Source organism: Pristis pectinata, chromosome 12 (assembly GCF_009764475.1).
Source record: "Pristis pectinata isolate sPriPec2 chromosome 12, sPriPec2.1.pri, whole genome shotgun sequence".
Classification (NCBI taxonomy): Eukaryota; Metazoa; Chordata; class Chondrichthyes; order Rhinopristiformes; family Pristidae; genus Pristis; species Pristis pectinata.
The window spans coordinates 38987398-39012239 of NC_067416.1; the positions used below are offsets into that span (position 1 = coordinate 38987398).

General features: G+C 38.5%; 1 protein-coding gene across 1 annotated transcript in view; it reads left to right on the forward strand.

Moving 5' to 3' along the window:
* Positions 1-388: 388 nt before the first annotated feature.
* The window catches only part of arid5b (AT-rich interaction domain 5B), a 119602-nt gene continuing 95148 nt past the window's right edge, over positions 389-24842 (forward strand). The window contains exons 1-3 of the mRNA XM_052027820.1: positions 389-816; positions 1105-1359; positions 9529-9763. Of these exons, the coding sequence (XP_051883780.1) occupies positions 796-816; positions 1105-1359; positions 9529-9763 (511 nt within the window). The 5' untranslated portion in view covers positions 389-795. The remainder of the gene's footprint in view (positions 817-1104; positions 1360-9528; positions 9764-24842) is intronic.

Sequence of the window (24842 nt, forward strand, 5' to 3'; positions counted from 1 at the left end):
CTAAACCCTGGAGTGGCAACACCTGGGACTCCCACCAGCTTCGCCCGTTTGCAGTGTTTATCAATTGCAAAAACTGTTCCAGGGAAAAGAAGGGATGCGCGTCCTTCAGGCTGTGCGCGACCCCGCCGCCGTGATTTCCCCCCCGGGCTGGAGGTGCACGATTTGTGCACGTGTACTGGAACTTGCTCGGATCGCCTTCCCGTCCCCGGCTGCCAGCAGCGCGCACCCGCCCGCGCCACGGAGGCGCGTCCGCGACCGCACGCGCGCGAGCCCGGGATCGCTGCAGGAAATCTTCTCCCTCTCATACACACGCTGACGTCATGCCACAGGTCCTGGCAGGGCGGTAGAGGCCGGTGCTCACAAAAACCGAGGCGAAAAATGAAATCCCGCCTCAAACTTGTCGGCGACCGGGCCGGGGGTGATCCGGGCCGTCGCCCGCTCCCGTCCACTGCCCTGGTTCTATTTCTACCCTCGTGGAAAGCCGCCGGCATCGCAATTCCGAGCGCGTTTAGGTTGGGAATACACTGTTACAAATCACTTTGCAGAAGGAAAACAATAGGACTTTCAGGCATTTGGTGCAGTTTGGGGAGGAGGCATCAAAACTTGGGGGGAGGGGCAATAATTAGGTGCAGATTGCGATCATATTGGATCTGGCTGGGTGAAGGGAAATGAATTTCATATTGCACCATCACTGCACCTTCCTACGAAATATTCTTGGAGCTGCCAGGACCTCGCACATTCATTCAAGCCAACTTTGGAGGAGAATGTAGACTTCAATCAATTGAGAAGGGCGATATGGAGACGGACTCAATCAAGGTATTAAACTGCTTTCTGCTATTATTCTCACACTGCCCTCCAAACCTCTCCACCGCCTGCACCCTTACCTCCGCCTGACTTCAATTGACTTGTGAATAAGGTGTAAAAGTTTAAAAATAATTTTAAAAAGCTGACCTAAAGCTCTTCAGAAATTGTTCCTAACATATTTTGATTGTTTTTTTTAAAAAAGGAAAAAAATCCGTTCCAGTCAAAATTTCCCCCCATGTTTCATTTTCTGAAATTATATATATTATTAATTGTGTTGTGTGTGTTTTTTTTCCCTCGCAGTGGGTTGGTTCTCCGTGCGGTTTACACGGAGCCTACATTTTCTACAAAGCTTTCAAATTCAGTCTTGAAGGCAGACCAAGAATCCTCTCCCTCGGAGACTTTTTCTTTGTAAGATGTAAGCCAGGAGCTCCGATTTGCATAGCAGAACTCCAGCTGTTGTGGGAAGAGAGAAACAACAAGCAACTTTTGTCGAGTTCCAAACTCTACTTTCTCCCCGAAGATACACCCGAAGGAAGGTCGATCGGCCACGGAGAGGTGATGACCCCCACTTTCTTGTTTGATTCATTTTTAATTGACTGCAGTATTTTAGTCGCTGCCTTCTTCTGAAATATGAGCTGTGCACTTTGTCGTTTACAAACTAGCATTTGCTAGACATGAACTTTACAGCAAATAGGAATATTTATAGAATCTGTTTGGATAGTGTAAAAGCAAAGGGAATTGATATTTGCACCCTCCCTCTAGTTCGGTTGGGTAATGTTCAGCTATTTCTCTTAGGCTGGGGGGGGGGGGGGGAAGAGAACAATGCGATTAAAAATATTTAGCATGGACTAAAGGGCGGAAATTACGAAACGGGATGAGATCAAAGCTATTCTATGAAGGCGTGTAACAGGGTGAAGAGGGACAGGTACAATAATAGTGAAAAGCCGGTTCTCTGTCTAGCTATCTCCGCACAAGAGATGTGATGCGGCGAGTTTTTTTTTGATTGTCAGCATGTGACGTGTTTCTACAGTGTGTAGTGAAAACCGATTCTTTCCATGTAAACATCCAAACAGCACATTCAGATGAGAGAGAAAAATATTTAGCGTGCCAAGGAAACTAGCCTCACACAATTTTCCATGCAATGACGCAAATCTTTAAATAACTTTTTATTTAAAAAACTGAAATCTGATTCAGTTACCATATAAATACGTTAGGAGGACAGTAGGGGACTGGATTGGTCTGTAATATAGCAGTGATGTGTGTGAAAATCAATGATGAACAGTTACGCATTGGAAGCACTGCTTTAACGTGACGTGTAAATAGTGGAGCGTTTAAACTGCATTTTACAGTATCCTGATAGGGGCGAGAGAGTATAGATTGTAAACACTACAGGCGACTAGTTGTGCTCGTGAAAACAGCTCTTGTCTGCACGTCGGAGTTAATTGTGCATTCTGAAAGACTGGCGTGTCAAATTACCTTTTCATATCTTGCAACAGGTTTAGAAGCAGTTAATCCCTCGTATTACTTTTTTCCCCCGAACACATTAGGAAAAAGACTTTTAACCACTCTGCTACTCTTACTATCCAATCTAGTTATATTCGACCTGTTTATCTACTTCGTTTCTCTTTCCAGATCGATAATTACTAAATTAATTGTTGCTAGTTTAAAAAAAACTATTGAAAACACTTAGTGACCTTTCTCCAGAGTTCTGTTACCCCTCCCCCGTCTAAATTTTCCTGTGCAGCTGTCTCTCTCTCTCTCTTCTCATTACCCCCCCCCCCTCCTTATTTGCTTTTGAAATTTATTACTTGACGCGGTTTAGTGATCTGGAAAAAAAAGAATAAAATAAATAACGAAACAGATCCGTGGCACTTCAGGCTAAATCCGCCCCCTCCTCCAGTATATTTTAAGCAGCTGAAAGCGATTAGCTTATTATGCAGGGTGGAATATCTGCAAATGCCACAATTTAATAGCATTTTGCATCTTCCGTGCTGAATGCAGTAAAGCGGAGCTCGTTGTGCATAGTTTTCTCAACACGAACCTGCTGGTTGATAGTTGTTTATTCAGCTAAATTGTAGGAAGGCGTATTGTGATTTTAAGTAGATTGGGAACGATGGGCAGCTGTTTTAACATAAACTTGTATATATTGTACTATATTTAAATGCGCTGTGTGATTCTTGTATTGCGGTTGATTGTGCTGATCTGCTATTTCTGATATCGGAGTCAAGGACCAAAGTGCTGTTGTTAATGATTAACTTCTAGTTAATATCGCCCAGAAAGCCTCAGTATCATCTGTTGAAGTGCTGTGAGCTGGAAGTTTACTCCCACGGACAGACCTGAAATTATGCAAATATCTTGTGTACTTCACAATAACACGGCGAGGGTAGGAGCAGGTTGTAGTTTCCAGATGCTGTCTTACTTCACGGCCGCTGATGTCATTTCCCTTCTGGCCAGAGTTAGTCATTCATTAGCAAAGAGAACGGCAGTAGGGAGCAGAAACAAGCGCGCACACACTGATCCTGAGCCTTGGCAAGTTGCCCAGAGAAACTTACACCAAGCTCCAGCGAGCTCAATACGAGACTCCCATTAATATGTTAACGCAGTTGTCACATATTAATAGGTGTGTTGTGTACATATGGTTCCTGTCAGAATTGATGGTTATCATCTATCTCATATTGTATTCTCCTGTATGTTATACCAGCTTTCTGCTTGGGGAATAGGAATTGCAAGTTAATTGACCTATCATTTCATATTAATTTCTAAATTTAGAAACCTCCAGGAAATCGATTATTCCTCATTTTAAGAAATTTTCATTTTCAAAGATGTCAGTTGCCAAAATTTTGTTGATTTAATACCATGAAACAGTAACCCTTTTCATTCTATATCATGGATGGATTCCCCATAAATGGTTTGGACTGTATGGAATGGAAATGATTTATGTGAATACTGACATATTTCAATAGTAAATGAACTACGTATCTCACTTGCAAAATTTATGAGCAACTGGTATACATATTGTATATACACTCTGCATGTGTGTGCAATATATGTACCATGTAAAATCCTATGCTGTTGTGCACTGTATGCCCAAGCATATGCTTTGTATGTTGTTTTATGGCACAATTTCAATAGTAAATTTACAAAAGAATTTGCATCTCATCACTTTGAATCTTTGTGGATTTTAAGTTTTTCGGTTATGATTTCAAGCCACCACGTAAGTACAAATCAAACTTAGGAAACAAACAACAATCGATGACAAATGGATTAGAACCTTGGATCTAATGAGATATGCTACCATCCTAAAATCTGTCACTACAACAAGATGATACTTCACAAATAAAGGATGATGCGAGAAGTAGAAAGAACATAGTGAACCTGTGAGATTTGTGAAATCAGCATTCACTAGAATCAGAGAGGTAGAGAATAAAGATGTTTCTTTACACAATATTATTATAATCTGGAACAGACTTCCTGAAAAGGTGGGACAGAAGCTGATTCTATAATAAATTTGACAAAGAAATGGGATGTATGCTTGGAAAAGTTTTTAAAAAAAAAAGATGTTGGGAAAGAGAAAGCAATGTGAAACTAAAAGGATAGTTCTGAAAGAGCTGGCACAGGCAGTAGGGGATGAATGGACTCCTACGCAGTAAGATTTTCTAATAGATTGCAATTGTGTGCTCCTTTTCAGATTTTTTTTAAAAGACCATTTGTCACAGAACAATTACCTTCTATTTCAACTCTAATCCACCTTTTTGTCGCTGTGCTGTGAATCATAAGATGCTAATTGTGCCTGCATATTAAAATTTGGCATAAATATGCAGCATTAATAATGGCAAACTATTCCAGTAAAGCTGAATAAATTGTGGTTCATCTTCACTGTACAGTATATTAATGTCCCACTCCCCAGAGGGATCAGATATAATGAATACAATTATGCAAATCTGTGAAATACACTGCAGTATATTTTTGGCAACAATTTTTTCCAAGTTTTGCATTTCTTATGTTCACAAGCACTGTTCTGATACTGAGAGCATCATGGGCTTTTTCATTTAATGTGCCAATTATTTGAATAATGTCATCTGTTTTGAATATAGTAATAGGAAAACAGCAATATCCTTCCCCCCCCCCCCCCCCCCCACCCCAAGAGTCACTTGTCTACTTCAAAATTCAAATCTAGCAAGCAGCATTGCCTACATGGCAAGGCTGATTTTTAAAGTGGGTCAGTCACTGCAGAGGCAGTAACTAAAGATATGTTTAAGCAATTTTTAAATATAATACAGGAGAGGAAATAATGGCATAAATTAAAACTGGAGAGCAATGTCGTAATATTTTATGACTATAAGTTGGCCTGGTGGAAGTATCAGGAAAATAAATACCTTGGAATGAATTTTAACATTTGTTAAAAATACTCTCCTAACTCTGCTGCTGGCATGGGTAATTTAAAGAGGTCTTAAAAGCTTGCTTTCAGGGGAAAAAAAATAAAACGATTGTTTGTTCAGGAAGAAAAAGGGGGGGGGGAGTTGGTCGAGGGGAAGTAAAACTTCAGTGCCAAGCATATGACTTCTTTAAATTAGGTTCCAGTTACCAAATACTCTTTGAGTTATTCTGTCCTCTAATGGTACTGTGAATTCAATAGTAGGGCTCTAATTACTTTTTGAAGTTCATTGCTGACTTTAACTGTGAGATGACTGGGTTTCAAAGGTTACACAATGTTCTTTTAAGAGTACATCATTTTGTATAATATCAGTTCAAAAATTTCTTCAGGCATCAATCCAGATTAAAGTCAGCATTCTGGCATGTTTCCAAGTTTGTATGTAAAGGTGTAAGGATTATTTGGGCGGTCAGTGCAAGATTTGTTATCTTATGGCTTTTAATTCCTTGTAAATGAAAAGAGCAAAATATAATGCTGGTGCTGCAGTGATGAGTGGTTTTAGTTGAGGCAGCATTATCAGTCCTTAATTGCTGAGCTGATGAAAATAGGTCATAAACAAGGAGGTACATGACACAAATACCAAAGATTAACATGCAGTTGGGTTTGACGTTTTCACTAGAAATCAGAAATAAAAACAGGAAATGCTGGAAGAATTCTGCAGGACACGTTGCAACTGAAGAAAGAGGAAAACATTTCGGGTTCAGGACCCTTCATAAGAACTAAGAAACTTCAGGAGCCTGATGAAATGCCTCCAATACCACTCTTGTCCAAATTGCAACCAATTTTGAACTCCCACAGCCCAGTACCCCTTCCTTTTGAACCCTTGGGCTGGAGGTTTGGGAAAGGCTGGAGTAGAAATCCTAAATCGCCAAGATCAGTTAGTACCAGCAAATCAGGATAGATAACAATTATTGAGAATAGATTTATGTATCTGGCCTGGAGGTTCACTGCTCATCCTAGCAAGGCTGAAGTTCAGACCGCTCCATTCTCCAGCACTATCAGCTTAAGTTACAGATGCCATGCTGGCTGAAATGTAGGTATCTGTATAGAGAAGAAATTTTCCAATGCCTGATGGGCTGAAAGGCCTTCTCATGTGCCTTAAAGTTCTTGTCATTTGAGCAGTTGTGGCAGGTTTGCAATGGAAAAAGAGGGCATGTTCATTGGAACAGTACATCTGTATAAAATGAAATAGTATAGAATTTTATCTCTTGGACTGTCCTAAGTCAGCCACTTGGAGTTGGGAGGCTCCTGGCCTTGATTGTTAAACAAGAGAGGAGAAAATAAAATGTTTTGAGCACTTTAGCATCAGCATTGACCCTGCTACATTGGGTGAGAGCAGGACCAGAGTTGGTGCTGAAGACTCCTTTGGTTAAATAGTGCATTGCCATTCATCGCCTAGCATGAAAGAAGAATACAGTGCCTATCAGAACTTCAGACACAGTGGTTTTTGAAGTGTATTCACTTTTTAAGATGGGAATTGAAGTGGTGGTTTGGATAGTTGGGAAAAGTGCTGTCTGGAGACAACAATGGAGATGAAAAGAAAATGGGATGATAAATATATATTTTTTGGTCAGTTATTACATTTTTACCATGCTCTTTGTTCTAAACATGGCATTTTTCAGAAAACATCGTGCAATCAAGGCACAAGAAAATTACAATTTTATTGCAGGTGAAATAAATCATTGTGGGAATGAGAGTACATTTTAGGATCATTCATAAAGTGAGTGGTACAATTTACAGTTCCAAATGCATATTTGTCATTCATGCTCAATGTAACTTTAGTGTTAGAATCTAAATGTTAATGTAGATTTATAACATTCTTTCATTGAGCTTTTTGTTAATTGAATTTGGAACAAGAACAAAATTGAAAATCTGCAGGTCTTTTTTTTTAAAGAACATGAATTACTAGATAGCCACTTTACATAAAGAGCTTTCTCATTCCTATAGGCATCATTTCTCATGTTGCGAGGTCAGTAATTCAATAGACAGCAAAGCAGGTGTACTAATCTGTTCTGACCTGAGGAATTCTTTCTTTGACCTCATGAGGCAACAGACTGAAACATTCTCAGCATGACAGATTTTCTTTCTTTTGGTAGCTGTTTTATCAAAGGGTTGAACAGACCAAACCATACATTAACTAAGATTATTATATGGATGATTGCATACAATTTCACTGCTAACTGTAAGCAGCATTTTATTACACAGTTTACTTGTATTTTATGACAATTTCCTGTAATATTACTTGAAAATTATAAATTATGCTAGATAATTACTTTATTGCTTTTTCTAAAAGATGAATATTGGATGTTTTCACTAAAAATAGCAAAATGTTGTTTGGTGATTTTAGAAGTCTCTTGTAGGATCTGTTATATCAAGCAATCGCTTCAACCTTACAATTTACAGCCACTAATAAATCTTTACATTCTGTTATTTTTGTTTCCTTCTTTGTATCTGAGGACTTTATAATTTTATACTAAACCACCTAAGTAATTATGGGAGCAGGGGGGAGGGGGGGTGGAAATGAGCTCTGATTTTGGGCATGAGATACTTTTCAGATAGAAGCTTATACTCTATACAATCCTAAATCATATTTGGGCAAGCATCTGGAAATTCTGGCATTGAAGTTGATTTGATGAACTTTGGAAAGTGATTGTTTTCACATTCTCATATTACAGCATTTCTGCCTACACAGTTAACAGATGTGTTCATCAAGGCAGTATGTGTAAAGGAGAATTTGAACAAATCACCCAACAACACAAGATTTCAAGATGGATTACAAAAGCTGTAAAATGCCTTTGTTTGTTTCTTGCATAAAGCAGACATTTTCACAAACTAATGCTGACATTGTTTCATTACCAATAAATGTGTACTTAGAGCTTTATTTTCATATAATTTACAGCATGTTCAACTATATATTTCATTGTTGGATAGAGAATGTGGATTATTTGGGGGGGAAGAAACAGAAGAATTTGAGGAAGCTGAAATTTAAAGTGAATTGGTACAAATCCATTTGAGCACTTTGCTATTTGTGGTGGCAGCACACAAAGTATGGTTAAAATAAATTTGATTATTCTAATGACAAATGCAAACATTGAGTATGTTCCTTTCAGTGTTTTTCTAGTTCAGCTTTATAATCATGGAGACATGTTAGAAATTTACAGAAAATGATTTATGTTGCATGAAAGAAAGGTATTAACTCTCAAGACTAGAAAGGATCTCAAAGGTTTAAACAAAAATAACAAGGCAGTGCAGAACACTTGGAATCCTTAACATTCTGGTGCCATGTCTTTTAAAACATCAATCATATTAATGCAAAACTCAAACTATCCCACGAATAATTGACATTAAGATTGCACAAATATTAATTACGTTAATTAGTTGAATCTTTTATGTAAGTGTTCGCATTTGATTTTTTTTAAAGTCAGTCAGTGGAATTTTGTACTTCTGATTTTACTTTTAAGTGATTCATAGAATATTCATTTGGAGCCATTACCCTTTCAGTTTTTCTGAGCTCATTTTCCCTCTCAGATAAATATTCTCAGTAAACTGGTAATGTGGAAGGAAAGACCTAGCACAATTGATTATATAGAATTGTAGCGTACTGTCCTGATGAGCCAATAGATGATGCTTAAGAATAGTTCATCTCTGTGGTCAGCCATGTTGTGGACATGTAGAGGCTTCCCAGAGAAATGGAGAAAGATTAGAAGGAAAGTCATCAGAGCTGCTTTAGTAAACTTCTGGATGGTTTATTACCAATTCCATTTGCATGTATCTGATAGCAGGCTACTTGTGCATTCTGTCAGCTGAAGAATAACACAAGAGTGTTGGTAACAAACAAGCACAGGTTTAATATAATTGGGATGACAACCAGGGAAGAGATGAAGCAACTTTTTAGTTTCAACAAATGAAATAAATTGTCATGATCTGGAATGCATTGCCTCAAAGGACAGTGTAAATAAATTGAATAGTAACTTCCAATAGGGAATAAATATTTAGAAAGGGGAAAAAGTGCTGAGCTTTTGGGAGAACAGGGCACTATGACTAATTTTTCTTGAGACAAACCTGACAAATTGAATGGTCTCCTGTGCAGTTTAATTCCATGTTTCTGTCTAACGACACAGTTGGATAATGGCTTAAATATCAATAAGTCATCAATAGATTATATTTCAAGATAGTTGTGATATGTGTAACTAAGTAAATTGAAAACTCGATTGTCTGAAATGTAAAAGAAGCTACTGCGCACCATTAAAGATCAGCAAGGTCTTATTTAAATTTCCTGGTACTGTTTACAGGATGAAGTTGTAGCTGTTTCGGAGAAAGTAGTCGTGAAGCTGGATGACCTGATGAAATGGACGTGCTCAGATTTCAGCACGTGGACACGAGGCCTCGGGGCTGTGTCACTGAAACCCTCAAAGAGAAAGGAGCTGAGGATCAATGGACAAAAGGAAACCTTGCATCACTACAGACAATGCACCCTCAACAGTGGCCTCAGTTTCAAGGATGTGTTAAAAGAAAAGGCTGACCTTGGTAATTATTTTATTTACATTGTTTTCTCTTTGAGCTCATAATTCTAATTGGAAAGCCCTTTATTCCTATTATCTTTTGATTCAATTTTAGGTTCAGTTGATACTGAACAGATGTGTATATTCTCATTGAAGTTGCTGAGAGTCTGGTGGAATTTAATGGCTTGCAATTTGGCATTGGCTGTTTTCAACTGTTATGACATTTATGATGTTTTTGTGTCATTGATGTTCTTCTTTAGGGTTGCGAGTTTAATGTTATTAGACATGCAAGGAAAAATAAATGTGAGGTCATCTTTTAAAATGTTTGATTTTCTGGTTTTATATAATCATTGGTCTGTATCAAAAATGTTATCCATCTGAATCTGCGACTGTCTGTCTCTCTTTCTCTCTTACCTTTTTGGCCCTGATTTTCTGTCAACATTTATCCTTCAGCTTTGCTATGTCAACTGTCACATGTAATGCAATATAATATTCAGCAGGTGTCTCTAGGGAGCACAATTCTGACATTTCTACCAACTCTTTTTGACATCTTGCACTGAAAAAGGAATTGAAAGAGCATGGGTACATTGTGGATAAATCACCAGTGTTTATTTTCAAATGATCATTCCCTTTTACCTGTTGCATTTTAATTTACAGAATGACCTGCTTAAAATAATACTGATCACTGATTTGCCCTCCCTGATGGTAGTGCAGTTTAAAAAAAAGATAAAACAATTAAGTTTTGTAAATCACAGGTTTATAATTTAATAAAATTGTGTTTTAACAACTTGGAAAACATGTCACTCATGTAAATTTTTAAAGAAATTATGGGGAATATAAATATCTAATTCATATTGTGAAACAAGTCTGATTAATTGTGCTTTAAAGTGATTTTTACGCTATATATTTTGTCAAAAAAATATTGAACGTTTGATAATACCTTTTGGTGAAGACAAATCTTTGCATTTTAGTCATTTGCAAGTTATGAAGAAACTAAAGGTTCGTTCATCAGTTGTAACCCATTCCGATAATGAGCAGGAGTTAAGAGGGATTTAAAGGTTTTGGCTGACTGGTTTCTGTCCATGAACAGCAGAAGTCTGCATTATTAGTTTATATTACCTGTGAGAAATAAACAATTGCATCCGTGGAGCCTGAAGGGGCACATCCAAGGCGCAGGGCTTGCAAGGATTTTATATCATTCTACTTCTAGAGGGGTATATTTAATATGCACATTAAAGATGCAAGTAAAGATTGCTGTACACTTCTTTCCCATCCACCCTACATAATGATCCACCGTAAGTAATGATCCAAAATAAGCAACAGTGTTTCAGAAATGGCTGACCAAAACATCTTTTAAGATGATTATTCCTTCCTTTCTTTTCTCTTGCTGATTTTACACTTGTGTGGCACTGGATCCTGTCAATAGCGATGCTTTTATTTCAATGCTTCTGCCAGCCCCATACCCAAAATAGAGTTGTATTTTGTAACAAAGATGAGGAAAAGCAACAATCCAGTCAGCTGAAAAGGCCCATTTAGAGTAGTGTATCAGTTTGTTCTGGTTCTGCAACCAGTAATCTAATGGCTTTTAAGAGTCAGGGTCCATCTCTTAAACTGCTGTTTTGATGAGCTGCCATACAAGTTGGTGTATATTTGCTAAATGTACAAATGAGTCTTTGTCTCAGTTGGTTCACAAAGTTCGACTTGTACTAGCAAAACCAGTTTTGAAATGTGTGACATAGTAAATCAATTTTGGATTGGTGGTGCATGACCAATCTTCTATGCAGTTTATTGGAAATTGAATAAGTAGATAAGAAAAGTAGAGTCCAGTATTAGTTTTAAGTTAAATTTATGGGATTCTTCATTAGTTGGAAACCATATCATTGTTTGTTGTTACATCTAGTATTAAACCTTTTGAGACTGTGGATGTGCTCACAGTATGTCTGTAAAAGGTCAGTCTATAGATGTCTATTTCACTTTTGAGCTGCATCTATTGTTATCGACCAAGTAGCATTTTTTTAAACAAAACAATTGAGGTCCAGTCATTTCCAATTTGTTTCCTTTCACCCAAACCCAGGAGAGCTGGGATTTCCAGGAATTTGCTGGCCAGTGAGCTTTCCTCAAAAGCTGCATGTGTTAGTAGATTTGTTAGGTTTTTTGGAAAAAAAAATTAAGCAAGGACAAGAGCAATTACTTTCCAATATCCAGAAAAAAAGCTGCCTACCAGCAGAAAATATTTCCCACATGACTTCAGCAGTTGCATGCATTATGGAGGGAAAGAAAATCCGATTTCTAATTATGCCAAGGTTTTGCTAAGGGCAATGAGTCTCCAGTTGACCTGAGGAAAGCAGCCTTATTACATTTTGCTGCTTTAAGGGGTATTGCTTCCCCTTAGCAGGAGAATAATACAGTCGATGAAATAATACTTTTTTCCCCCTTTAAAAACAGGATATAATCTGTGAGCAATCCAGTGGGTAATATTACCAGAAAGCTGCCTATGGAACTATCAACAGTGAATCAGAGGATTCACTGCTTTGGAAGATTGGGCATTATCTCATGTAAAAGTAGGTGTGACTGTTTCAGCCTGCAAAGTTTAATTGCTGTCACATAAACACTTGGTTCGTATAAAGGCTAACTTAGAGAAGCCGGGCACCCTGCATCTGATGTTTGTGTTTGTACACGGTTATTCTTTAAAAATTATCTTGCACAATGTTTGGATGTGACAAAGTATTATAGTACACAGGAAATGTTTGCTTATTTTTATATTGTAACTGTAAGCAGTACTCAAAGACGTATTGTCTTATGAATGCAGGAATATTATCCATAGTAAACCAGGGTGTGGTCTCTGGCAGAGAGCCGAATCTCAGTGCCCTTTGCATTTTCTGCTGTCAATGGAGTAATCATGGCTGTGGAGGAGTGTACTCCATTCTACTTGGAGTTGATGCCTATTCCAGTAAAGATCAGTGATCTCACATTAGCTGTTAGCTTGGAAGTTCCTTCTGAACCTGTGGAGACCGTGGGGAAGGAAGATGAATTTCTGGGTTAGCCAATAACCTTGGGGATGTTTTTGATGTAGCAGTTTAGATGGGAAAATGCTCCCACAGCTTGCCCCAAAAATGTAAAGCATTGTGGCCAACGAAGAGGAGTCCTAGAGTAAGAGGTTTGACTCTAAATTCTTACACTACCCATCCCCTGCCAAAAGTAACTGGAAATCCCTTCCTTGCATGCCCCCCCCCCCCCACTACATGCACACAAACGCAGGCACTCAAGCATGTGTACGCAGAGCAGAAAATTTTGATTTTGTATATTTGGTTTTGTTAGAAGATGATATTAATAGTAATATAGAAAGCTAGTTATTAACCCAGTAACTGAAATTTCTGAGCAGTTTACTGACCTCTAAATTGACCTGAGTAATTTATAACCAACTGCAATTAGCATGAAGTATTGAGCATTGACCTTAAACACAATGGACTGATTAGTTAAACTGAACAAACGTACCTTGGCTCCCAAACTACCTCTGAGCAGCACCAGGGGAGATCTGCTAATACATATCTGAAAATGTTGCATCTAGTGTTTCATTGGCACTTGAAAGTCTTGCACCTAATTGTCATAATATTGGCAGTCTTAATTAAGGAAATGCAAGCAAACCTACTGCTACCTCAGTAAATAAATACACTTGTTGCACTGCTGACTTTGTGTTACTTGTTAATTCTGTGCTTAAAATTCTAAGTATAACCATATACTTCAGTGCTCCAGTCCAGATGAAGGGTCTCGACCCAAAACATTTCCCTCTACAGATGCTGTCTGACCTGCTGAGTTCCTCCAGCAGCTTGTTTTTTTAGCCATACTTGAGTGGGCCTCTCATATCAAATTCAATTCTCTATTAATTTGCTTCTAGTCTACATGAAGAACAGAATGTATTGTAGATATGAAAATATGATAAAGGTCCAGCTATCTTTGCTCTAATACTGAAAAATTGGAACTGGGTAGTATAAGTGCTCTTTGCTTATGTGATCTTCCTGCAGATTAATTTAACGTATTTTCATTTTGCAGAGTTGTAATGTCAATCTTGCTTTAATTGGAGCTGTAAGTGAATGAAGGTCAAAAGGCATGACTGTTTGTCAGCAGATTTCTTTGAGGGGGTGATCCCAATTGGTCAGTGCAACTTTAATAAAAATTGGTGGAAACCTTGGTTAGTGGTCGATGTTATAGCCAGCTGACTGAGATTCTCTTACCTCCACTGACCCAAGGAAATTCCTGGCAATTCAACACCAGTAAGTTGTTTTTAGTGCCTTAGCAATTGGATTATGGGCAGCGGAGTTTTGGATGAGGTGAAGCTTAGGGTGAGAGGAAGCTGTTCTGCAGCACACATGACACTGATGTAATAATCTAGAAGTCTGTCAGGAATGTCTTGCAGAGAATCAGGTGTACCTTCAGCAAACTGAGAAATTGCACATTTTCTTATAGTAACATGCAGTAAATACAATATTTCCACTATAAATATAAATGCCAAAAAAATTCAGCCCCCTAAAATTGCCCCTGTGAAACTCAATGTCTTCCAGAATGGAACACGATCATTCTGGTTGGGTCACACAAGATTGGAAATTTGGATGGACACTTCCTGTCATAAACTGCACTTGTGAAGGTCTGCTGTTTTCTGCATTAATGTGTGGAACTTCCAGTGCCATTTCCCATGTAAAATGCATTTACTGCATTGCCAGAAGAAATGAGTCCTATTGTTCTGAAGTATGTCTGTTTTGGGTAGTCGGTCCTACCATGTTTTCAGTGGTGAGATTTGAAGGCGACCTCCCTGAGTATGTCCCAGCCCAGAGCTTGGATAAGCCCCCTCTAATTTATTTACTTGCAATCTCTCTTTGGGTCTGTACTGGGCAAGGGTATCCAATCTGTTTAAGCCCAGCAACCCTTCTGTTCCACATCCATCTTTTCTGCAGGCCTGTGTGACAGTGCCCAAAAGAGAGGTGCTTCATTGTGTAAACCTGATCCACTCATTCATACCCAACTCCTTGGACGTGGATTTTCAGGTCACAGGCCCATGACTCTGCTGGATGTTGGCTTGCTGTGCAGTGACTGATTAATGGGCCCCTGCAAGTGCTGATGAAAATTTCTGGATCATTAAATTACAGGCTACCCTGGCATTATAGCCACCCGTGTAACAGAAAGTCACCCTTACAGAATTTGCAAATCGCCACCCAAAAATTTGTCTTGCAGAATAGAACTTGCTCCCTTTGGAATTTATGTTGTGTGGGGTGGGGGGGGGGGGGGGGAGAAAAAATTATTTCTATTTCAGCTTGAGTTTCTCTACGCATGTGCAGATGACATGGTTTCATGTTATGGAAATTGCAATTATGGACTGTTTTCTTGGAATGCAACCTTCCCCTCCACAAAATCACATGTCACATTATAGTCTGTTTCTATTCTTGAGAAATGTTGAAAAGTAAGACGGAAGTAAAATTGTAATTCTATATGATGTATTTGTGTATTTCAGCACACTCCCATAATGCTGTGATACCTGCTTTAAGGAAAGTCCCAGATCTGAATAACTTTTTGCTCTCTTCTAATTTCTCAAGTTATATTATGCAATCAGTGAGCAAACTTGGTGTTATATTGTTGAAAGCTCTCATCAGAATTCAAAGTTGGGTCCTTTTGACAAAACTTCTCAAGAATTCAATTACAAATTGAACTATCTGTGCCACTGGTAGTTTCATCTATATGCGTAATTATTGTGGCATTGGGAAAATACTTTGATATTCTTGCACTGCTAAGGTTCTATGATGGCACTTGGTTTACAGTTTGACTGTAGAGCTCCCTTATGGGGCAGTTTGACTCTTATTTTGGCACTGATCCTTAATTCTCCAACTGTTTCTTTACATAGCAATTAGCATTCTCTTTGAAATCTACATTTAGTTTTCGCAGTGCATTAGGATAATTGCCTTATCGCACCTTAGTAATATATTCTTTATTTAAATGTCTTTCCTTATCTGTGAGCCAGAATAACACCAATGATGAAAACTGATTAATCATTTTTAAACCAGTTTGGCAAACACAATGGTTAATGCAAATTTTTGGGTTGAGATATGTCATAAGTGTTTCAAAACTATTTCTGATCCAGTTGTTTTGGCAAATCAGTACAGTAATTACATAAGTAATTGTGATTATTTCATTAACTCAATGAAGCAATGGATACCTGTAACTTTTTTAAATATGTTCCAATTGCTTTTGCAGCCATGTTGCCTTAGGTCAAAATAGAACTTATGAAAACCAGCTTGCATCATCACCTCTACATACTATGAGCTGTTATTGCCAAATCATCATCCTTTTTTCCATTGTGAAATACTAAATATACATCTCTTTAAAAATCGTAATATAGGAAGGAACAGTAGAACAGAAGTAGACCGGTCCTGTTGCAATACTTATTTAGGTTGTGACTGTATCTTAACATTATTTATTTCCTTAGTTTGATAGCTCTTGTTACTTGTCTAACAATTTATCAATCTAAATTGCAAATTATTTTTGATTAAAATCCCCCCACCAAAAGCCTCAACAGCTTTTTGAAGAGGGCTCCTGAATTAAAATGCTCCTAAATAGCCTGTTTCTAATATTAAGATTATGCACCCTTGTCTGGATTCCTGCAGAGGATATAGTTTTACTAGCTTTACTCTTTCAATTTCTTTGATCAACATTAGGCACTTTGATCAGGCCACACCTTAATATACACAAGTGAAGTTAAAAATGAGATTGTTCCTGCCAAAACCCACTTTCAAGGCCATAATATGGGGGGGGGGCATAAATTTAATTCAAATAAATACTTCTGTTCTGGCTAATTTGATTTTATATGCTGTGTGGGTGTGGAAAGATGCTCCTGGTAACACAATTTAGTTGCGTGTGTGAGAGCATCAAGTGGCTCCCATTTTCTTTCTGGCCTTGAAGTTTACTTTCTGATATTGGGACCTCATTCAATTCACCTGTTAATCTTTCTCTGCTGAATTGGCACTTGCACACTGGAGTATGTGAGCAGGGGTCATGAGAAATCTTGTCAGCTCCTAAACACAGTAAGGGCAGGTCCACCCATTAGTTCTCCAAAGGGGCTCAGGAGTTCCAACTGTGTCAAAGGACCTTGTCTCCGTAGTGTCCACCTCCTCATTGGCAGGCCTGCCTTCAGCTATGTAGACCCCATGCTGTGCAATACCCTCCTTAAAATGCTCCCTTCAAAGTCCTTCCTTCAAACCCACCTTCTTGACCAAGCTTTATTATCCCCTTTGAAGGAGCGATATGCAAACCCACTAAAAACAAAAAATTAAAAGCTGTTGTAATATTCCTTGCTGTGATGCTGATACAGAAAGAAATTTGCCCCAAGGCTTTTGAAATGCATTGCATAATATGCACATTGCACAATATTTGTACATCATAAAATCAGACAAAGTATATCTGTCCAAATAGATTTGAAAATCAAAATCACAATACTCTGACTTATTTCAAATGTGAACACTACAATATTTGTGGGTATTTGAGGATATTTTGCATGACTGTTCTGAAACGAACAGTCTTGTATCTTAATTGAATCATATTAAAGAGGGTTAGATTATGTTGTCATTTTTAGAACAGATTGAAAACTGCTGTGGAAAAAGGCCTGGGCTAATTATGTGGTATCTATACTTTTTACTTTGCAAGCTGAAACAGGAAACCACTAAATCTTCCAGTCTTCTGATTCAAAAGTAATTTGGAAATGAAACCTATTATTCTTTTCTGTTTTGAAGTTGCCATCTCATTTTACAAGGAAATAATGTGATTGGGTCATACATTTGTTTCTAGTTGAGTAGCTAAGGTCTAAGGATGCAATCAATTTTATTTTAGCTGGAAACTTAATTTTCTTTGTCCGGAATAGGTTATAGTCACCTCAGCTATATAGGTCTAAATTTCTGGCTTTTTTGTTTCATCCTTCGGTGATTGATGGCACTTGCGTGGGTATCCTATGTGCTTGCAACAAGCTTGTTGTTGAACAGAAAGGAATGAAGAGTGATTAATCTGCAACTCTATTTGGCATGGTGCCCTTTTGACTTTTACTGTTTTGCAAGGGTACTCTTTGGCATGTATGTTTTATTGGTTGTATATACACAAGAGCCCAGAGTTTAAAAACAAAAGGAATTAATGAATCCTAGAAAGAAGAAGGTAAATCACAGGGTGCAGTGGAAAGTTGTGATTATACTTGGAGCTATTTCTAATACACCCATGTGGGATTGTACTAAATGTTCAGAAACTATAGTTGAAGAATTACAGTGCATTTGCAGTGCAGCAACTGACCATTTGGCCCAACCAGTCCATGTTGAATGTTCATGCTATACTTGGGCCATATATTGCCTGCCTTCTAATTCTCTTAGATTTAACTTGTATTCCCTTCTCCCTAGATATAACCAGACTTGCCTTACAACACATTTATTTTATTTGCTCCCTTTGATGCCATGTTCCATTTTCTTGTCACTTTCTGGTTAAAGTGTTTTTTTCCCGAATCCCCATTTTGATTTCTTGGCGACCATTTGCTCTGATTAGCCTCTGATTCTGCTTTTCTCTGCAAGTGGAGATATTCTCCATGTTTGTAAACCTATTGTAATTTTCTACATTACAACATTTCAAAAGTACTTGTTTGGTTGCAAGATGCTTAGCGGCAACCGGAGGCCATGAGATATATTTTGGAATTAGAGGTCCCTCTGTGATCATTTTCGAGGCTTTGAGTGGTCATGCCTCTGCCTTCTCCCAGCTTGCTGTCCAGTCCTGATCAGCATAATGAGCATCTCTGCAACCATCTGTCATATTTGTTGCCTCTTCAATGTCTTTTTTTTCACGACATGGCAACCGGAATTAAACCCAGTGCCCCTTCATGGGCAAATGATATTGCAAGTATGTTGTTACTTCTATCTGTCCAGCAATAAACATTGGTGCTTGGAGTCCTTTCTTTGACTGTATTCTAGCTCGGTTTGCTACTTCTCAGTGATTTGCAGATCCCTTTTTGAAAGTTCCTCCATTTCGTACCATTCTTATTTTCCATGTATGTGATATCATTTCTGTTGCCAAAATTTGAAATTTAGTTGTACACCCAATCTGCATCTTTTTAATAGCTTCATCTAATTTGTTAGAGCTTTCTGCAGCATTGACCTTCCCCCAATTTGGTGCGGTCTATAATTTAGAAATTATGGTTCCAATTTAAATCATTAATATAAAGAGTGAACAATTGTATCAGGACTGGCGCTTGAGGGACTTGGCTTTCCCCCTCCTATCACACTCTGCTGAGCTATTCATTGTTGTGCATTCTAGTCTCAATTCCTCAATCAGCTTTTTTCCAGTCTGTTACTTTTGGTCTTAATCGTATTTACATCATTCTCAATTATTATCTCAGAAGGTAATGTACCTATTTCCTGGATGTTCCTCTACTTTTCCTATCTATTCTGATTAATTCTCCATTACTATCTATGCCAGTGACACATTCTCTTCCTCCATCAGACTCCTTACTGAGGTAGAAAAGAGTCCTGTACTCATTGTTGGAACTTATTCCCAGTTTCTCCTTTACCTACATTTCTGGCCCCTTATTTTCCAAGTTGCTTTGTATGCAGTGCGCGCTGTGACTTTCTTTTTGCATTTGCTGACATACTGAAAATTTACATGTTCCTTTATCCATTATGAAACACTGAATCAGTTCATGTGCAGTTAGTTTCCTCATGACTGGAATTTGGCACAATGCCAGCAATCTGACTCTCTATGATGTAAATTGTGAGCTGGGGCATGAAAAATGCATTTGTAGTTGGAAAAGTGTAAACAGATTTGAAAATTAAGTAAAACAAGCGAGTGATTAATTCTCTTCAGATTTCCCTCAGCAAATTGTTTTTTTTCCTGGTTCCCGTAATGAACACATCAGGACTTTTCAAAGTACTTGTTATAATATTTTATTTCATGTGCTGAATAATAGTTACACTGATAGGTTATGAAACAATATGTGCTTCTCCCAGGGTGACCTTTTAGGAAATGAATAGTTTTATTGTCTGTCCTGTTTCTGTGACTGAAACAACAATGTGGTTTATTAATATGACTCATGGTACAAATGAAATAGGCCTCAAAAGATTTTATTTGTTTTATCTTTTGTAATCTGTTGTTTTGCAGTCATGTTCCTGCTTTTCTGATAAGCTGTCTGGTATGGTATTTTGATTAAAAATTCTGCTAACATAATGCTTTGAATCGCTATATATCCGAACGCTACCCAATGTAAATCAAGAGGAGAGTGGCTCAATTAGCAGTGTTGGACTGGGGTGTGTCTGCAACCAACTACGGGTTGGAAGTATAACCATTTATTTGTCTGTGCTATCCTGCTTTCCTTATCTGCCTTACCTTGCTGCATCTGAAGATGCAACTCGCCGGCTAGATTTAGAGTGACAACGTAGCAGTTGGATCTGAGTCTGTCAATGCCAGGATATATTGGGGTACGTTTTAAGGATCACTACTCTGATCAGTCAGTTCACATTATAAATATTCTATGCTGTTACATGTTGTGAGATGAAGTGAAAATTATTTTAAAGTACCACTGAGACTGAGGAATGAAATGTTAAGGACTGTGCTGTGTTCTCTCATGTGAGTGTTGGATGATTTTTCTTACAATTAGAAATGTGTGATTTGTTCTAATTGGCAGCAAGTCTGACTTTGAATGAGGATGAGAGTTTCTCCCTTGGCCCCAATATAAATCCCAGTAAGTGGTGTGTGAATTAGTCTTGGGGATCTCCCTGGGCTGGCATTCTGCTGGCCAGAAGGCCTAGTTTGATTAGTATCTCTCACGTTGATCCCTGGAGTTGTGCAAAATGGGTAACATCCTGATTTACTCCCATCGCGATATTCATTTTCAGTGACTTCAAAACAATGAAAACTATTATCAGCCAGAGCCTTTGAACAAAATACTTATTCTTAAAGCAAGTTTACGCTGTCCAAGATATAATTTCTTACACTGAGCCACGTACCCTCAGAATGGCTATGCACCCACCCCCTTCCTCACCCACCGTGTACTCCAAGCGTTGGCATTCCCACCATTGTGTGGCAGATAATGGGAAAGTTTACTACATAAGAATCAGAAATCTTATAGCTACAAAGTGTGATGCCTTGGCTGTTCTGAAGTTTTCCTTGAACAACTAGATATATTGAGGCCTTAGCAGCTGTCAAAGAGATGGGGAGAATAGAATGAGATGAAATGAGCAGGTGAGAAATGTATGAAAGTATTGAATGTTTGTAAAATTTTGGCGTTCACCAAAGGCCACATCCGATATAAAAGTGGAGTACTGCACGTACTGGAAATTTGAAATAAAAACAAGAAATTGTTGGAAACTCTCAATGGGTTAGAAACTTCTATGGAGAGAGAGATTTTAAGGTCAATGACATTCTGTCAGAATGGTTACATCCTGTCTATTACCTTCTCTACCTACTTAGCATTGCCTATCTTACAACCCTATCTTGCTCACATTGTCACTGAACCCTCATCTTTTAGCCCCAAGCTTAACTCCCCAGCAGTCAGCACCTCAGTTCTGCTTGCACAAGCTCTCTACTCATCCCATCCAATCCCATTTGAGTGCTGCTCACTCTTCAACCCTGTGTTCACTATTCTGTGTTACTTTTCCCAGGACGTTGACTTCTAAGTCTTTCACTTCACTTATTGATCACTCTGTGTATATTCCAGATTCTCCATACTCTTGCATCCCCAAGTATATTAATTTGGTGTAATGTTCTTCTATGTACCCTACCCCATTACCACCATTTCTTCTTGCCCCTGAAATTCACTGTTTATGGCACCCTGTATATTCTCATGCTTCTCTTCCTTTAATGCAGTAAAATGAGCCCTGTGGCCTTTCAATTTATTATTGGTGATGAGCTCCTTTTGTTTTCTGGTGGTGTCTTCCTAAATTATCTCCTGTTAGGGTTGTTTAACTGTTTGGCATTTTGATCATGTTTTCCTGGTGCTAATACACCTACCATATCAAGGTAGAGTCCCCAGTAGCTAAGAGTAGTGAGCCTCAGTTCTCCTTTGGGGAGGGAGAGTGAGGGCTGGGGAGCAGGCTCAGCAGCTGATTAGCTGCAACAGCACCATCTTCAATGGTGTACGTCCATACTTTCAACAGTCCTTCCTCAATCCTGAAGACATGCTTTGTTGATTTTCTATTGAAGCCTTGAAATAGGTATTGCATGGCATCACTAGGTGTCAAACACAATTGCCTGTGCTGGCTTGCAGAGACTGTGGAATAACCATCTTAATGACTCAAAGCCAACCAGTGGACTGCTTAACCACGTTACTGAAAGTGTCATCTTATTACTTCACCAATATAACTTTGGCTGCCTCTAGCTACACTATCAGGTGTGATCCCTTAGAAAATGGAGAGAAAGTGAGCAGGAATGGTAATTGCTGAGAGATGTCTGTCAAATATGTAAACAGCGTGTAATGGGATAACATGGCAGGGAATTAAGTGAGACTGATTTTTCTAAATAAGGCAGCAGGTATTGTAGTACTGTATCAGCTAAGGGCCATGTTGGTGCACTCTGTATCTATCAGAATTCATTGCCCTTGGTTCAGATGTGTGGATCTTCTCTGCTGCAGCATGTTGACCTTAAGCCCAGGTTTGATTTCATTCCCTGCACCCACATCCAACCAGGTCCCATGTTCTTCAAGGAAGTGGAGAAGTAACTAATGAGGGCCATTAGCTTCAGTATCATTTACACGGTCTCAATGTGGCATGAGGCCTGTTTTGAGAACTACCATCATAGGATTTTGGCTCACTGAACCTTTAGCATAGAGGAAAATTTGAAAAACTTGGGGTTACTATGTATCTGAATTGTCTTTTGCCCACCCATTATATTGGTAATGTGTGGCTTGTGCAGGGATTAAGCAGATAAAACACAATTGCATTTGGTTTATCAACTTCAGCAGACTGGTTGAATAACCTAGTCAATGAACTAAATGAACGTATGGACTGGTAGTAGGTGACTAGTTGAAGAATAGATGTGACACTGTTGAGTAACGGTATCTGAAGGTTTTTGTCTTAGAATGCATAACAGTTAGTATAAGCTGTGCTAAAAATCAGAGAGAACTGGATGTAGCTCAAGGTTCTCGAACATGAATCTTGCATTGTGGACGTAGAAAGACTGTAAATGAGTGTTCATCATTCGTTTCCTAATATTGCAATTATTGGGGTGCTGTATTGCAACTGGTGGCTGTGTGGCCTCATTTGTGTTCTTCGTTTCACCACACTACTTGGTGCTTTGCACCACGCTGTCTGCAGAAGGAGGGTTATGGTTGCAGGTTTTCTGTGATCAAAGGTACATGCCACCCAGCAGTTTGTGGTGCTGGTGGTTTCCTTGCAAAGGGCAAGCCTTGCCTTTTGGTTTCTATCTTGCAGTTTATATAAGAGCCAGCAAGAGAGAGATTAAGAAACAAATGATGAACACTCAGTTACAGTCTGTCCATGTCCACAATGCAAAGGATAAGGCCATTGAGAGTACACCAAGAGCAAAACCGCCTCCAGAAGTGGTGTCCTTTTTCTTTCCCTGACATTATGGGCAGTGCCACTTGCCCTAACATCCAGCATCTGAAAATACAATGCATTTTGTTTAATATTCTGGAGTGAAATTTGAAACAGCCAGGGGTCACTGAAAAAAAAAATTTATCATTCACAAGTATTCTTAATTAACGAAGTTAAAAGTATTTTATCAGCATTTTGTAGCCACTTAATTATTTTTAAAGTTTTATTAAATATTGGCATGTGTATTAACTAGAAAAACATCTTAGAATGAGGTCTTAATTTATGCATGTTTTGCAACTCAGTTGTATATGAATAAGAGATGAGAGATGAATGCATTTGTCCAGATGGAAATAGAGGCCAGATATAGGAAGTGAAACATTATAGCATTATTTTTGGAAAAGGAACAAGCTTTGAAAGGACAAGGAATTTGTTTTTTTTAAAGTGTGATTACCCAATCCCATGTGATTCTTTCACATTTATTAACTTTTTAAAATGTAGCAAGCACTTCAATGGATCAGGCAGCATTGTGGAAATAAAAACGATGTTAATGCTTCAAATCAAAGACCCCTTGTCCTACATTTTCTGTATTTATTTCAGATTTCCACCATCAGCAGTTTTTAAAATTTTCAAGTATTTCAGTGGTGCTGCTCTTATGTAGTTTCTGAGGCAGATTGAAATTAGGCCTTTGGTTGTTTTCTAGGCTGAAAAATAAACTGGAATGAATTAGTCAGCTGATTTATATTGCTTTCAAACGTTTTTCTAAATTTTGTGGCATTGGTTGTTTTGAAAACAGAGCAAATGTTGTTTCCCATGTTACTCGATCTGTCAGTTGTTTGTAATTTAAAAATATTTTGATGGATTATCATTAATCACTGATTTCCCTTCATAAGCCTTTTTGAAAGAATGCATGCTGGACTAATTTTTTCAACTGCAAATACTCAATTGTCATCAGAACTGATTTAATGGCCATTTGCTAAATGTAATAAATTAATTTCATAGCAGTGTATTGGAAGCCATTCATCATTCTGACCTGGCCATTTGTTGCTTATTCCATTGGTAAATGCTAAGTGAAATTAGTTTGGAATATAAACTTGTAGAGTTTGGAGGATGTCTTGTCTGACCTTAAGTTGCTGACAGATGTTTCTATTATTCATTTTCCTTTGCCATGCGAGACCTGCTAGGAACTGTTACTTCATTAAAAATCTACAGGCTTTGAAAATCCTCAGTGAGAATGGGAGGACTGCCAAGATAGACCTTGCTGGACTCTATCTGATCTCCTCTGATTAGAATGTGAAGTTCCCTCATGGGTGACCATCCAACAGTGAGGCTGGAAACATTGGCTGAAAAGTGCCAGGCCCGATAGTGGGGGGGGTGGTGGTTGAGAGGGACTTCTGGTCTGCTTTCCCCCTTCCACAGTGTATTGAGGGAGCACTTCCCCACTATCATGGAGGAGCAATGTGTAAGGCATCTGTGCTTCTGATGTGATGTTACTGAAATCTGCCACTGCTAGTCTGAAGATCCCTTTGCCAATGGCTGTCAAGGTCACCTTGG